The 15,529-nt window shown below is 40.2% G+C and overlaps 1 protein-coding gene across 1 annotated transcript; it reads left to right on the forward strand.

Moving 5' to 3' along the window:
* The first annotated feature begins 1,374 nt into the window (after positions 1 to 1,374).
* LOC149302362 (E3 SUMO-protein ligase ZNF451-like) lies at positions 1,375 to 14,701 on the forward strand. The gene is made up of 9 exons (XM_089482439.1): positions 1,375 to 1,458; positions 3,164 to 3,244; positions 5,307 to 5,426; positions 6,240 to 6,351; positions 7,522 to 7,672; positions 8,137 to 8,263; positions 8,489 to 8,642; positions 8,791 to 8,938; positions 13,066 to 14,701. Exons 1-9 carry the CDS (start codon positions 1,375 to 1,377, stop codon positions 14,699 to 14,701), a joined length of 2,613 nt encoding a protein of 870 aa, XP_089338565.1.
* The last annotated feature ends 828 nt before the right edge of the window (positions 14,702 to 15,529 follow it).

The raw sequence follows: 15,529 nt of genomic DNA on the forward strand, positions 1-15,529 counted from the left end.
GAGAAACCAGTAAAATCACAACTCTTGTCACCTCTTATAAACCTCAATATGTAATCCTTGTTCTACTTGCACTTATTGGCAGTTCTTAGCTTATGTGGATTTATTTCTCTGTTTTTTTGACGCTATGTAGAATTAGTATAGCGTTATTGTATTGGTTACTTTTGGCCCTGAACAGAGGTCCCTTTAATGAAGCTGTTTATTCAGACGCAGTCCTCTGACCAAACCACTTCCCCACCCCATGAACACAAGACTGCTGGTCTGTCCACCGTAAGGTGTTCCAAGATCTGTCAGGTTTAAAGGGTGTCTGCCTCACTGGAGACCTAAGATAACACTGGTATTGAATGAATCCACCACCCTGTTTATCCTTTGTTACTGCTTGAACGTATTGTATTTTTTTTTTATGTTCAGTTTTGTTCTCCAGCTCTGACATCCAACAAAGTCATAGCTAGGGCCTTCAAATCAGGAAAGTGTATCGATGAAACTCTACTGTAGGAAATTGGGTGAACCTGCTTTGATTTAGGAGACTTTTCCATAATTCGGAATTGTAAACAATTGGACGTTCCTCTATAAAAGAGTAATCACAAATATAGTTCAGGCAACAAGATGACAATTCAACACAGTATTTAGCGCCATGGAGTCAATCATCATTAAAGCAGTATCCAGGAAAAACAAAGTAAAATGTCTTCATTTAATTATAGATACTTGGCGTTACTGTTGCTACTGTTTTACAGACATAACCTGTATTCTGTTTTCTTGCGCTAATTGCCATAAAACACACAAAATATTTGAACATATCTGTGGTTTCCTAGGTTTTCCATCTGGATTGTGAGAGGTACTCTATAAATACACGCTCAAACCTGCATGCTGGAGGAGAAAGCCTATTGTGAAACCAACTGTGAGTAGCTTAATGTAAAGGTTGGGAGAAAGTTATTCAGCACATTTGGTACAAATTATTAAACACGATGTTGCCTTAACATACCATAGAAAGTGTTCAGTTACCAGGTATCTTCTACCAGCCCACAAGGGAAAGCAGATGTGTGGTTCTCCAGCACAGAGCTCTCTGAACTTATACCTACGTGCCTACGAACAGTGCAAGAAGCCAGAATTGGATGTCATGTCATATGATTTGCAAATATTGAATATTCCTCACACTTGTAGTCCTCTAATTGCTAGCAAATGCTCTTTTTTTGTTTGGGGGTGATATCCACTTTTAATGCACTAGTAAAAAGATCAATTATATGTTTCTATTTGACTTTTTATATCCTAATAAACCATTGCACCATTACCCTAAAGAAGTTCTATAACCTCTAGATTGTACCGTGCTAAGCAATAGTATCTGTATTAACTGATGAACATCTCTGTTTCTCATAGATAATGGATTTATCTGTCCCCAGTAAAGATGACACAACAAATCCTGAAGGTAGTCAGTGCACTGACGACGAGGTCGAGTTTGTCAGTGTAAGTTTCCAGTTGCTTTTGGTCGTTAATATTTCATCAGTTCAGCTCTCGGTTGTGCACTGTTGACTTTTTTCTGGACAAGGATATCTTGTCGTCTTGCATCTCCTTTTGTGTTACAGTGTGCTCCTTAATTGAGATTTGAGTTTTTGTTGGATGAGTTATAGTAACTGATTTGCCAGTGCATTACGTGGGGACAGCTTGGCCTTTTTTAGTTGGTTTTGAGATATCTCAACCTAAAGACACAGCTCTGGTTTTAATTTATATTATGAAGGAACACCAATGAGCTTCATCTGTAGAAAGAGCTGAACTGTCGTTTTATAATACATAGCTTATTCAGTGAGAAGAGCAGTGATGTGTTCTGGAGTGGGCCAACTAGGAGAGCTGCTCAGTGATCTTCCCATTCATTCCATTTACATTATGGAGGGCTCTGCTGTCATACGCTATGGTTGGCAAGCCACTAATTCTGACATGGGATGGGGCAACCCATTATAAGATCTGTGAACACGGAATGTAGATCTATCCTTCTGTTAATGGTGACCCTTACATTTTTATGTAACATAATCCTCAGTGTATAGGAGGACGCCTACGCTACGAGTGAAAAATATTTGTGAATATTTTGTTACTCTTTAATTATTTAAATTGCAGAAAAAACTCAGTGTATACATTTAGGTGTAACACATAAACAAGTGCAAAAAAAATGAGGGAGCACGAGAGAGATTGGTTCAAGAGAGATGTACTTGTAAGATGTTCGTATTTCAAACAGTGTCAAAAGCCCAGTGCCAAAAAGAAAGAGAAAAATATTGTATAATATTTTTTGCAATAGGAGGAAAAATCCACCAAAAAAACCTTACATGTGTCACGCTCCCATTCTTATAAGCCTTACAAATCCGGGCTCAAAAGATATTTGTGTGTGTATAGATAGATGTACTAAATAGTACTGATTACATATAAGCTTGGATACTCTGGTCAGGTGCCATCAGGACAGATACTGTTTATCCAACAAGCAGCATAGGAAGCCGCCGTTTCGGGGATGCAGTGACTTCTCCCTCTTGTGTCTCTAAGTCACATTTTGCTCTTATTGAGCTTCTTTGACCATAAAAGGTGCCTTTCATTATGTGCACAACCTTACTATTCTGTATTGTGTCCCTTTTAAGTATACCTCATTATTTTGCTAGTGACATTACCGAATACATAAAATACTTACTAGCGTGGCACCCATCCACATCAGAATATTGGTAAGACGCTTGGGGACAACAAAGTTCGTTAGGAAATGTTTGTGTTTAATGAGTTATTGTATGTAATGCAAAAAGCTGTTTATATTCCATTGATGTTATGAGCTCTGTTGGCATTAAATGTATGATTTTTTTTTTTAAGGGAAAATACTTGTGCATAAATATATCTGTATCTTGGGAGAAGTTGCATAATGTGCTCTAATGCCTCTGCATGGGCTGCCCACCCCACTGACTGACAGACGTTAATATGCAGTGGATAAATTCATGTATCCCGAGGGCAAATGTTCAATTCTATTGATCCCTGAAATAATTTAAATATTTGATTTCTGAAATGATTTGGTTTTATTCTTATGTTTCCATAGCTTTCTGTCAACAAAGTGTATTTCTCTTATTTATGCAACATATTTAGTATTTTTTAATACTTCTTATAACAAAGTGAAATGTCTGTAAAAAGACTCTTCTTTCGTTTATAGGAGGCCCCTTTGAGGCCGGTTCTGGAATGCGTAAATCTGCTCAGTAGTGATGATGATGATATGGTGTTGACAAGTTACCATGTTCCAGTGAGTACACACACTTTTCCTTATCTGGTTTTCCAAAACATTAAATATTAAGAAACTTAATACAATCCAGCAAAAGTCCACCTTCAATGGCTCTATTCCTCTCTATATTCAGTAGCTTTTGCAATGTCATCAGTTGTTCTAGTTAAAAGCTTGTGCAGTGGAGCAATATATTGTGTGCCTGGTCTTCGGACACTTGTCTTTTATGTTTTTGCAAAAAGGGACACTCCGATTCCATCTTGCGGCTGCGTACCAGAACTCATGGTAGGACCATGAGTATTTCTAGGTCCCGGTCCTCTCCATATTTTTCATTTCTAGTCCTTACTACCACTGCTGGGCCTAATAAGTGGATGCTGTTTGGGACACTATCGTCCTCTTAAGGGCTTTGACTGCCTGATCCCACCCCTGTAAGATGTGTTACTGTCAGTTTGGGTATTTGTGTTCTCGGCATACTGTTCACAAGCTTTATAAGGCCCACAGCTTGCAGGTTATAGGGAATGTGGAACACCCATTGCACATCATTTTCCTCCACCCATCTTTACATGGATTTTGACAGTTGTCTGGATGTGAATTGCCACAGGAAATTCAACCCGAGTATTTGTAGCAGTGCCGAGAATAGAATACCCAGATTCTGTATGAATAGTCAGTCGTGGGATTGGACATCTTGCAAGGGTCAATGTAGGTCTGAGAATAGGGTCTCGGCTTGAAGAAAAAGAAAGCTGGACCTTTCCCTGTTTGCATTCAGCATTGTACCTGAAAAGTGTGTGTGTCACCCTCCTAACCTTCCAGTATCTAACTAAATGGTCAATAGTTTTGGTCTAGTCTCTTTTCTCTATATGTTTAAGTATGGATGTTGATCCCCTGGTTTCATATCTGCAATTTGTGCCATTTGTTTTGATTGGGACGGAACTATAGGGTGGGCACTTATCTTCTCCCTTTGTATCATATCTACCCTTTTTCTTCCTCCATTGTCATTTATGCAGTATGTAGATAAGGTAGGAAGCTAATTTATTAGCCTGTATATGTTTTTTGGTTTGCTCATCTCCAACAATACTCTGTACAATGGCACATTTGTCTGGATCTGGCTACAGTTCAAGTTGATGTGTATCCATTTTGTTTTTTCACCCTTTGGAGCGTCTGCCATATGCAATCCACGTATGCAGTGAACGTCGGCTCCATTGGTGAGGTCTGTGATAAATCCAAATGTACAGCAGCTTGTACAGGGTCATGAAGCTACCGTTCCTCAACATTGCAATTGCATTCCACCACTTGATTTCCCAGAGTCTGGAGCTAGACACCGACCTTGGCAGATGCTGGGACTTCCCAGTACTCTCTTTCCTTAACAGAAATTAACTAAACTTTGCAAACATACTTGGTAAATAGGCTAATTAAGGATCACATTTTCAACACCAAGTGTAAGCTGATGGAACATACCTTACGTCAATAAAGTTGTTCAGATCCCTTAACACTGAAACATGCTTTTAAAGAACAGAAACGCTTTATTGTACAGAAGAGGACAAAAGATCATATATTTAGCTTTGGGGCTACTGGAGCAATGCAGGGGAGGCTTGTGATCAAGAATACACTACACAACAGCCGGACATGACAATGTTGTCTCACGTTCCAGCAGAGCTTTAAATTAATAACAATTACTCTCAGAACAAACCAGTGACGGCTCATCCTCATCTAAATGGACAGAGGTCCAAGAAAGTGTTGTATGCGCTTGACAATATAGAAATATCAAAGAGAGAACAGCTGCACGATGCTTAAGGAGCCATAGAAAAACTCCCATCACAACATTTTAAGGCTATCTCCCGATTGTGATTCTCTATTTCTTGTGATTGCACTATTTCTGCCAGGCCTTGATCTTTAATTTTTCAGGTACAGATTAGGTCAGTTTAGTATGATATGGCAATAAACTGGAAGTGCAGTTTTCCAGCAGACTTGTAATCTTCTTCTTGACTATGGGGTCACACCTCCTCTCTAAAACTTCTACTTCAGAATTGTAATTTTCGTCCTCTGCTTAATCATTAAGTGTATTTAATGCATGTTATTCCAGACCAGAGTAAAGGACCACATTGATCATCAGAAGGACAGGGTCTCTTCAACTCTTGACCGTCTCGCACGCCACGTAGAGATAGAGAAACAACAGCGGGAGGAGAGAAACAAAGCATTCCAGGTGAGTTCAGATGTACGAATTGAGGAGTGCCCGTCATATTCCTTGACGTTTGACATCTTCCTATATTCCACGCTGGTTGATCAATGTGGCCAGCTGATTTTTAATTAACTGGGAACATTTGTGTCGACTGAGATTTCCCAGCCAACAACCTTCTGCAGTGCAATGTCTGCATTACAGTGGCCTTGGGCACCTAATAGAAACTCTGCTATAATGTGAAATGGAATTAGAATCCACCCACAATTAGAAAACAATTCCTTAATTAGAAAAAAAACCATTTACCTGCAATTTTACAACAGATTTTCATCTGCAAAAATGTATTCTACTTGTACATGCAAGGGTGTGTTTTTTTTTGTTTTTTTTTTTTTCAGGCTGTTTTAACGAAGTGTATATATGCGGAATATTTTTGTGCTCCGCAGTAAACTGCGTAAAGCTTTTAAATCTCTTTCTACGTTTTTGCTTACATGTGCTCTTTCAGTGCATGTCACATGTTTTGTGTTGCAGTGAGATCATTCCTTTCTGTGTAAAATGTGAATGTGTTAATTTGTAGAACATTTAATTCTATGCATGTGAAGCCATCCAGCAGCAATGAAGATTTCAGTTTTTAATATTGTGATTAAAAAGCCTTACCAAAGATGCATCTCCTCCTTCCTGAGCTTTAAATTCTATACTGTGCCTTTCTGTATATGTATAGAACCATTTAAGAACTGGCTAAATGCCATATGCCACATTTGTTTACACAGTTGATTACAATCCCATACTTTCTTTCTCCTTGCGATTGCTGTTTTAATGGCCATACGTATTCCCTATATTTAGGAAAAAATACACCACCAACATGCTCATGGTTTACAAGAACTAGAATTTATCAAGGATCATCCAGGGATAGATGCTGCGAGACTCTGTGTCAACCAGTGGCTGAAAGTACCAGGTACGCTTTCTGTACACGCTTATTAAACTTTTTATTAGCATTATTAATTAATGGTCTGTAGTGCCCCTAAGGAATGAGAATTTTATGCCCAGTTTAAACATTTTTACCCTGGTGTGCACGCAATAGCCACAACAGGGAAATATTTCTTGTTTTTCTAGTTTGGGGCCGTCCTCTCGGACTAGTGGCGTTTGATGCTCCATGGCATGTAGTGTAAATCTGCAGTCTGCTAACCCAGAAGCTTCTTGATGTAAAATAATCCCCTTTTTAAAGTCACACTGACAATCTAATAGCGCCATTAAATTAATGGAATGGCTCGGCCATTATATGCACCTTTCCTGCTTGCCAATGCCCATGGGTACCACGCTCACCCCCAGCCAGGTCCACTGTTTTATTGATTTCAATGTGAGGGCTTTCCTGCAAGTGGTTGGCTTTTCTGCACAAGAGGGAACAGTGCCCTGTGTGCTTTATTCTTTTCCAGCTAAATAATGCATAATAGTACTTTAGTATTTTATTATGCATTCTTTGTGTGGCTGCTTGGGACACTGGTGTGATTAGCTGCAAAGTTCCTTTTAAATGTTTGCTGTCAGGAAAAGGATACTCATTACAAGTTGGTGCCGTTTTTTGGCAACTGATTAGTGGACACATGAGAAGTTTTTTTTTTTCCTCTTCATCTTGTAAGAAGGTTGGGTTTTCATCGCGTAGAAGGTTGGTACTTTCGGCAGTGGCGAGCACAACCTCCAGGAAAGCCCCCTCCATAGGCGTTCTCTCAGCCGTAGCATGCTGACTGAGTCTGAGTGCCAGCATATAATGTTAGGCCCAAGACTACCTTACACTACGGGACAACAGCAACTGTCATGTTTTTACTATGTCTGTTCAGCCGTAATGTCCCCCATTGTCAGTAAACACACACAAATTTATATATTGGGGTTTTTTTCAGGACAATCAGGGCTTTCTTTTGGAAGACATTATAGTGTATGATTATGCATAGATGAATTGCACACCACTAGAGCCAATTGGAAAAAAATACCCCAATTGTGATTATTAACTTAACGTAAACTAGACAAAATTAACTACTTTTTTTAATATTTCTGAAAGATTAAGAAAAAATGTTATCAGTTTCCTGATCTGTGATTGGATGTTAGTCTCAAACTGTTTTCTTTATTAATACAGGTCCCAGGCCAGGTACAGTAAGCGCAAGCCGAAGACCTGTGTTGGCATGTAGTGAGCGAGCACCGGCAAACACCAGGTCTATTACCTGCCCGGTAATGCATTGCAATAAAAAATTTGACAATGGTCAGCTACTCCTAGGCCATCTGAAAAGGTAAATGTGGTTTTCAGCCTCTGCAGTTCTGTTACACGCTCCTTTACAATATCAATGTATAAACGCTGCCTTTCCTTGGCTTACGTTCCTACTTAACTGTGGAGAAAAGAAAACTTTGCCTGCTCGAGCATTGTTATGGAGTTGGGTTGGTATGTGCATATCAAAATGTGTATTTCTTTGAGACAGAAATATGCATGAAATTAATAATTCTCTGATTGTATTGATTTATCGGCTACTGGGCTGTACACTTTTTGCTGAATACTTTTCTTTGCATAAGTCTACAGGTAGATCAGTTGAACCTTGTCTCTGCCTGATCTATATTACAAAATAATTTTCTATATGTAAAATAGAAATGTTAGTCAAGGTTTTGCTTTGCAAATGTCCTCTTTGGTAAAGATCAGTTGTTGACAGGTGGCCTTGGTGTCTTCAGTCTATCGCATATCAGTGGATATTGTTACTTTTAGGTTTGACCATTCACCATGTGATCCATCCATTACCCTTCACGGAGCTCCTGCAGTTTCTTATGCCTGTGTTTTGTGCTATCTGCGATTTCCATCTATGAAAGGATATACAGACCATCTCTGTCAAAAGGTGAGTGAATGCATTTTTAGGGCTCTTTGGATTTCATAATGCAAAAATATGCCCTCATTTGATTGCGTCCCAACTTCTTGTCACTGATGTCTACCAATCATGTATTCAGAGTTCATCGTTTGTGTTGTAGAGTGCAATAGTTATCTCCAGGGTCATGATTCTTATTGTTTTAAGATATCTCTGTAATGTTACTGTGTCCTTTTTTAGTCTGCATTTGTTTTTCAGGCAAAATTGGCTGATGGCCATGAAAAAAACCTTCCGGCCCAAACCATTCAATGTTTTGCATGTCCCAAATGTTTTCTGCTTTTTAACCTAAGAGATGAATGTCTGCAACACATGGCTTTGCAGAATCATGTGGGGAGAGCTTTCAAATTTGTAGGTATGTTGAAGATTACTGATTTGACAATATTCTTGGGAATATCACTTTATCAGCACTGCTATCTATCTATCTATCTATCTATCTATCTATCTATCTATCTATCTATCTATCTATATATACACACTTTTTTTTATTTATTTTTGCACAGGTGAAAAGACTACCACGTACCCCATTCCCTTACCATCCTATGCTAAGAAAGTTTTACTTGCTCTTTGTAAAGATGTCCCATATCGGGTATGTTGTACTTCTTGTCGCGGTGAACTGCGCTCTCACATGGACCTTACTGCTCATTTCAGGTTAGTGTCACAGACCGTGGTGATTTTACTGCCTGTTTGTATGTGAAACTTCAAAAGAAAATGAATATAGCCATATTAGCCCAGGAAAAAATGTAGTTAATGGGCCAGCATAAAACCAGATGTAAAGTAACGCATTAGGCACTTCAGAAGCAAGACTAAAGACTCTATATGTGAACCTTCACGTAATTTGTCAATACTATGATGAAAATACAATGACAGAAAGAGCATGTACATGAGGGAAAAACAAAAATAAAACACAATGGTGCAATATGTAAAAAACAAAGTATAAAATGTGAATACAAGTACCACTCACAAGTGGACTGCAAATGGTGCGTTCATCAAAAATCCAATGTTCAAATCTTCAGTGCTGTCTGCTGGGAGTCCGTAAGTCCTTTTATGCTCACGAGAGCATTTCCGGGTATGTCATCACGTCGTATCGCGTAGACGGACGTGTGGGCATCATCTGTGGAGCCCACACGTCCGTCTACGCGATACGACGTGATGACATACCCGGAAATGCTCTCGTGAGCATAAAAGGACTTACGGACTCCCAGCAGACAGCACTGAAGATTTGAACATTGGATTTTTGATGAACGCACCATTTGCAGTCCACTTGTGAGTGGTACTTGTATTCACATTTTATACTTTGTTTTTTACATATTGCACCATTGTGTTTTATTTTTGTTTTTCCCTCATGTACATGCGCTCCATTTTGTGCTGTTTGGTTGTTCTCACACTTTGAGGAAGGGTGTATTTTGGAAGCTGCAGTCTTGAGGGAAGTATTATTATTATTATTATTGTCCACTACACGTGAGATTTTTGGTTTTTTCTTGGTCCTTACAATGACAGAAAGGTCTGACGGTAAACATGATCTGGACGTAAACAGTAGTGATGGTAGTGCAAGGTTTAGAAGATAGCAGCTCAAAAAACACACGTGGAATGACCCCCTATTCCACAAAGTGCAAATGTATATTCTGGCGCTTTCGCACCTGAAAAGTGTGGAGAGCTAAATTTTTTTTAATATATAACTCACCCTTTATAAGTAGTTGCTGGATGGTAAAATGTAATGAAAAAAAACAGAAATACAAAAAATAGTGCAATATGTCTGTATATAGAAATAGATATATAATCTCTATCTTCTACAGAGTGCGTACTCACAATTTAAACGGAGCCTTTAAAGCGCTCCTGAAAAACACACGACTGTGCCCTTAAGGTAGCACTTCACCTAAACGTCTCTCTTCTTTCTCCTTTGCTCCGAGCCAAAAAATTACCTGGCTCTGAGTTGTGGCTTGTGTTTGGAAATCCCAGATTATAAAGCCAGAAACGCGTATTTGGAGGACTGGCAGGACTTTTAAAGTACACACTATTTTATTCTTTGTATACTTTGTTGGATTGATTTTAACATAAGTTTACAAAATAAATGTGATTTAACTGCATCCTGGGATTTTAAATTGTGAGTACTCACTCTGTAGGATATATATATATAGGCCGCACTTTTCCCCCCCACTTTAAGTCTTTAAAGTGGGGGTGTGGCCTATATTCGCGGTTTAGTGCCCGGGCAGGCAGCGGGGTTTGGATACAGATCCCCCAGAGTGGTGCAGGGGACCTGCATCCTACTCTCTGATACACTCAGACAGCCTCCCCTGCCAGCACTTCGGAGCCGCATGATGCGTTTTACCCCTGCTCCCAAGACTTACCAGAGCAGATTCTCGACTGTCTCGCGGGGCCGATGGGGGACATCTACGCAATACACGTATACAACTTCCGGTGCCGGCACATCCGCTGAGTTGGGGGGGGGGGGACTGTGGCAGCATATCCCGGGGGGTGGGGGGGGGGCGACAGAGTGGCAGCATGTCTATTAAAAAAAACTTTTTTTAAAAAAAAAAAAACACCAAACTTTTAGGGTGCGGCCTATATACGGGGGCGGCCTATATCCGAGCCAATACGGTGTGTGTGTGTATATATATGTATATATATATATATATATATATATACAGACATACTGCACTATTATTTTTTGTATTTCTGTTTTTTTCTTTCATTGCATGTTACCACCCAGCGACTACTTATAAAGGGTGAGTTATATATTAAAAAAAAAATTAGCGCTCCACGTTTTTCTGGTGCGAAAGCGCCAGAATATATATTTGCATAATCTGGAAGTAATCCTATTAAAGGTGCTGTTCCCCTTAGACGTTTCACAAATAAAACTGTAAAAGATCTTTATTGCATCCTTTCCCCTGACATAAGCACACCCTTTAAAGATGCTCATTCTCTTGCTATTGAACAACTCATCAATTTTTGTCACATGGCAGGCTCTCCTGGCAGAAAAAAATAAATATGAACGAGACCAAAGCTTACCTACCTACATGTAGAGTGTATGTATTCTCTGGAAGCATGACAGATTTCACAAATGACATGATAAATAAAATATGGTTGAAGCTTTATATTCAACCATATCTGCAGCACATGTCCACAATACTTAATTTAAAGCACAAACAGCACTTGTAAGCCTACCAAAGCCCTATATCTGAAGCTTGGGAACTCCATGCCATTGAAGAAATAAAATTTAGTGTACAATTAAACCGCATGTGTCTTAACACTACACTAGTGTATTTGTTTTGTTTTCCTTATATGCTGGATATTTATATTGGAGGTAGGGTAAAAAGCAATGTGCGCTAAGGAGGTTTTTGATACTCAAAATAGTAGAGTAGAAACCTACAGAGTTGCATAGATTAATTCCCCTTAATTCCTGTTAATTCTCAGTCCAATTTGCATAAAAATATGTAAATAAGTTCTTTGCTACAGTTGTGTGTCTTTCAATGACAAACTACAATGACAGCTAGAGCCAATAGGCAAAAACAATACCTTGAATATAACAAATATGTTCTAGAGAAAATATTACTAGTTGTGCATCACTTGTGTATCTTCAAACTTCATACAGTGTGTTAGTACATATACGTTTACACTGCACTCTATCAGAGATCCACATTGGAATCTTTTATGAAGCCCGGCATTTCTATTATGTGATGTCACCTTTTTGGGTTCTCCTGCAAAGCAATCGGGGAGATCCCCTGTACAGCAGAGGGTTCCACTGTGGAGTTTCCCTCTATAACAGGGGGATCCTCCAGAGACCCCCTTGATCGTTGTGTGATGGCTCTGTCAGACTGCAGCATGCACGTTGACGTACTGACTGACCTAACAATGTGCAGCCAGCTAGTTACAGACCCCGCATGCGGCATCTAAAGGATTCCCTTCTGAATGTAGCAACGCTCTAATTACCGTATTTGCTCTCGTCTTCTAATCGGGGTCGTCTTCTAATCAGACCTCAAATAGAGGTCTGATTATGAGACTAAATCCAGATCCCCCGAACTGCTGCAGGGGACCTGAATCCTCCTGTCCCTTCCCCCCCATTTAACACCCCCCCACACACACAGTTACCGGTGCTTCCAATTTCCTGCTGTATTGCCGGGGCAGCGGGTTGACGTCTATGTGATCCGCGTAGACAACGACCTCTGCAGCCGGAAGGAGGTGTGGCTAGCAGCGGGGGTTGTCTGCGTCCGTCGCGTAGACCTTCCCCGACTGTCAGAGATCAGAGTGGCATTAAGGGGGCATTTAGTTGAGCACTCTGCCTCCCGAAATGCCTTATACCTCCCTATATGCCACTCTGCCCCATAATATGCATTTTAACCCTCTAAATGCCAGAATGGGATATAGGGGTATAAGGCATTTCTGGAGGCAGAGTGGCACATAGGGGGTCAAAAGGCATACCATGTGGCACAGTGGCATATAGAGAGTTAAAAGGTATATCATGGGCCACAGTGCCATATTGGAGTGGCAAGCCTGGGGGCAGATGTGCGTAGCTGGGGGACAGGTTGGAAAATACAAGGAAATAAAAACAAATTTTTTTTTCTCAATCATAGCTTTTATTTAAAAAAAAATAGTTTACATGAATAAACATTTACTGGTTAAACTTTTTTTGCTTTAGGGTCATCTTATATTCAGGCTATTCAGGGATATTTCTAATACTTTTTTTAAACTTATAAATACATTGTGTAAGGGTCTGAGAACAAGGTGACCAATTGAATATTAATATGACCCATTCCCTCCTTTCTCTGTATTAAAAATAGGACACGGTGTCGCAATGCAGGGCCGGCTTCGCTATCAGAAATGAGCATCGCTGAAGTTGCAGCGGTGTTTCGAGTTAAAGCTTTATGTGCTGTTTGTAGGCAAGTCTTAAACAGTGATGCACATGTAACAAAACACTTCGAAAAGACTAAACACAGAGGGAAAATCATCACTAACATGGAAGAATCAATTCTGGCGTTTTGTTATCTCAACGAAGGAGTGAGAACTGTGGCTGACTTTTGCTTATCTGCATCAAATGCTAGATTGAAACCACTGCTCAAAAGAACCTTAAAAAGTGATAGACCAAGTACGCCTTTAATGAAGCGCTCAAGAGACACGAAAAACATGACCCTCAATGGATACCGTGGGAAAAAAGAGAGCGGTGAAAGTTCTGTGATGACTGTGACCGCGTGGTTCTGTGAATGCTTAAAAAAGTTTGCCACTGAACCGGAAGTAGAAAAGCACATCATGGAGGAAAACACAATTTGCCACAAATGCATGGTCTGCGGCAAGCTTGCTGGGGATTTGTCAATTATTCATCTTCACATGAGCCGATTCCATGGAGGGGCACACTTGAATAACTTCCGTTACTGGTGTAAAGCCTGCAACACTCAGGTTCCAGGGCTCAAGGACATGATGTTGCATGTGACTGACTACCATGGAGGGCATTCCTACTATTTTGAGCAAGACGCCGAGGAGCAGTCCCTTCCATCCACATCTACGACCACACAGAGTCCACCCATATCACGAGCTACAGCATCGACGTCCCGCTGGCCATGTTCAGGGAAATGGCAGTGCCACATTTGTGAGGAGATGTTTGACTCTGAAAAGACTGTTAAACAGCACTGCAAATCTTTGAACATCCATCAGTTTCACAAATATAGCTGTGACACATGCAAAAAGCACTTCCACAAAATTGAGACCCTGTATCGACACAGTCAGCAGCAACATGATGGCAACATAAAAATTAGATATTTTTGTGGCCTATGTGAGGATCTCTATTTTGATAAGGAGGTGGACTTTCATAACCACTATGAGGGCTTCCACAGCTCAGACTATGCATTTGTTCCAGATGAAATCCATGCTCCTGCCAAAGTTCCAGAATATCCAGTACAAAACCCAGTTCAGAATGGAGATCGGTTGACTTGTGGATGTCTGGATTCCTACGCGAACAAAAAGGTCAGAAAAGTAGAGAACGGTCGTTGCTTGGAAGGCTTGTTGAAGAAAGGCCATCTCTGGTACAGCTGCTGTATCTGTGCAGTAACAGGCCAATCGCTTCAAGACTTTAAAGAACATAATTGCAAGATAGACAGTCCTCTTACTGACAAGGATTTTGTTGTGAAGTGCAGCTCATGTACCAAGTCATTCGCCGACACGAAGAGTGCTCAAAGCCACTATCACGACAAGCACTGTTTCCTTCGGAAACCCAAAATTCAAAGCTGTCATGGGAATTTAGAGAATCCGCACAATGTCTTTCAATTCACAGCCAGTGGTGCATGTGTGAAACCAAACTCACACAAGGTGGCCCATCCCCGGCAGAGAAGGAAAAGCAGCAGAGGGTCTGAGACCGCTTCACCTGAGAAGAAATGTGCACAGGTGCAAAGAATGGATACAGGTATTATAATACAGATTGACTAGATAAGGCATAAGATATTTGGGGAAAAAGAGCTATTTAGGGCACATAAAACCAATTGGTTTACTACTGGGTTTCTTTCAGTTTCTATTGCTGTAACAAATTTGCTGACATTTCAGGATTTCCAATCTGGCATTTTATTGTGGATTTAACACCAAAGTCCCATTGAGGAAAATTTAGAAAAATTGTGCTCTTCCGTACCTCTATCATCCTCATTAGGGGTACTTCTAGTGCACGTTTCTGGTAACATTGGCACTGATGCAGTGATCACCTAGGTCCTCATCAGGGTTATGCAGTCCAAAGCCCTTGTCTGCTCTTTCAGGAAATCCAGACCTGTATATAAATATATATCTTCAGTGAAATTATTTAAAGCCTTTCAATATAGAATTGTGGAAAACAAAGCATGTGGCTTGAACAAATAACACGCTAGCATCTTTTCTGTGTTAAAAATCTGTATTACCCACTCTGTTGCCCTGACAGAGTTCTCAACCTGTGGGTCGCGACCCCTTTGGGGGTCTAACGACCCTTTCACAGGGGTCGCCTAAGACCATCGGAAAACACATTTCACAATATGTAATTACATAATTTTATGGTTGGGGGTCACCACAATATGAGGAACTGTATTAAAGGGTCGCGGCATTAGGAAGGTTGAGACCCACTGTTCTAGAGGAAGATATAAGTCTGTGTGCTATTGTTGATATATGTGTATATCCACGTTAGTGATAAATATATATTTATTTTTTCCCGGGTGTTGGCGAAAAAGAGAACGACTTGCCTGATTTGGACTTCCTGCGGACAATGACACACATTATATTTATTGATCTGGACAACTG

The sequence above is a fragment of the Sceloporus occidentalis genome, unplaced genomic scaffold (assembly GCF_023333645.1).
Source record: "Sceloporus occidentalis isolate IW3139 unplaced genomic scaffold, rSceOcc1.0.p SCAF_19, whole genome shotgun sequence".
In the NCBI taxonomy this organism is placed as follows: Eukaryota; Metazoa; Chordata; class Lepidosauria; order Squamata; family Phrynosomatidae; genus Sceloporus; species Sceloporus occidentalis.

Excerpts from the sequence above, each read along its gene's own strand:
- LOC149302362 (XM_089482439.1), top strand. The coding sequence starts at position 1,375 with ATGGATTTATCTGTCCCCAGTAAAGATGACACAACAAATCCTGAAGGT. Across the intron at positions 6,352-7,521 it reads CCAGTGGCTGAAAGTACCAG|GTCCCAGGCCAGGTACAGTA; the intron begins GTACGCTTTCTG and ends TTATTAATACAG. Across the intron at positions 8,939-13,065 it reads GACCTTACTGCTCATTTCAG|GACACGGTGTCGCAATGCAG; the intron begins GTTAGTGTCACA and ends TATTAAAAATAG.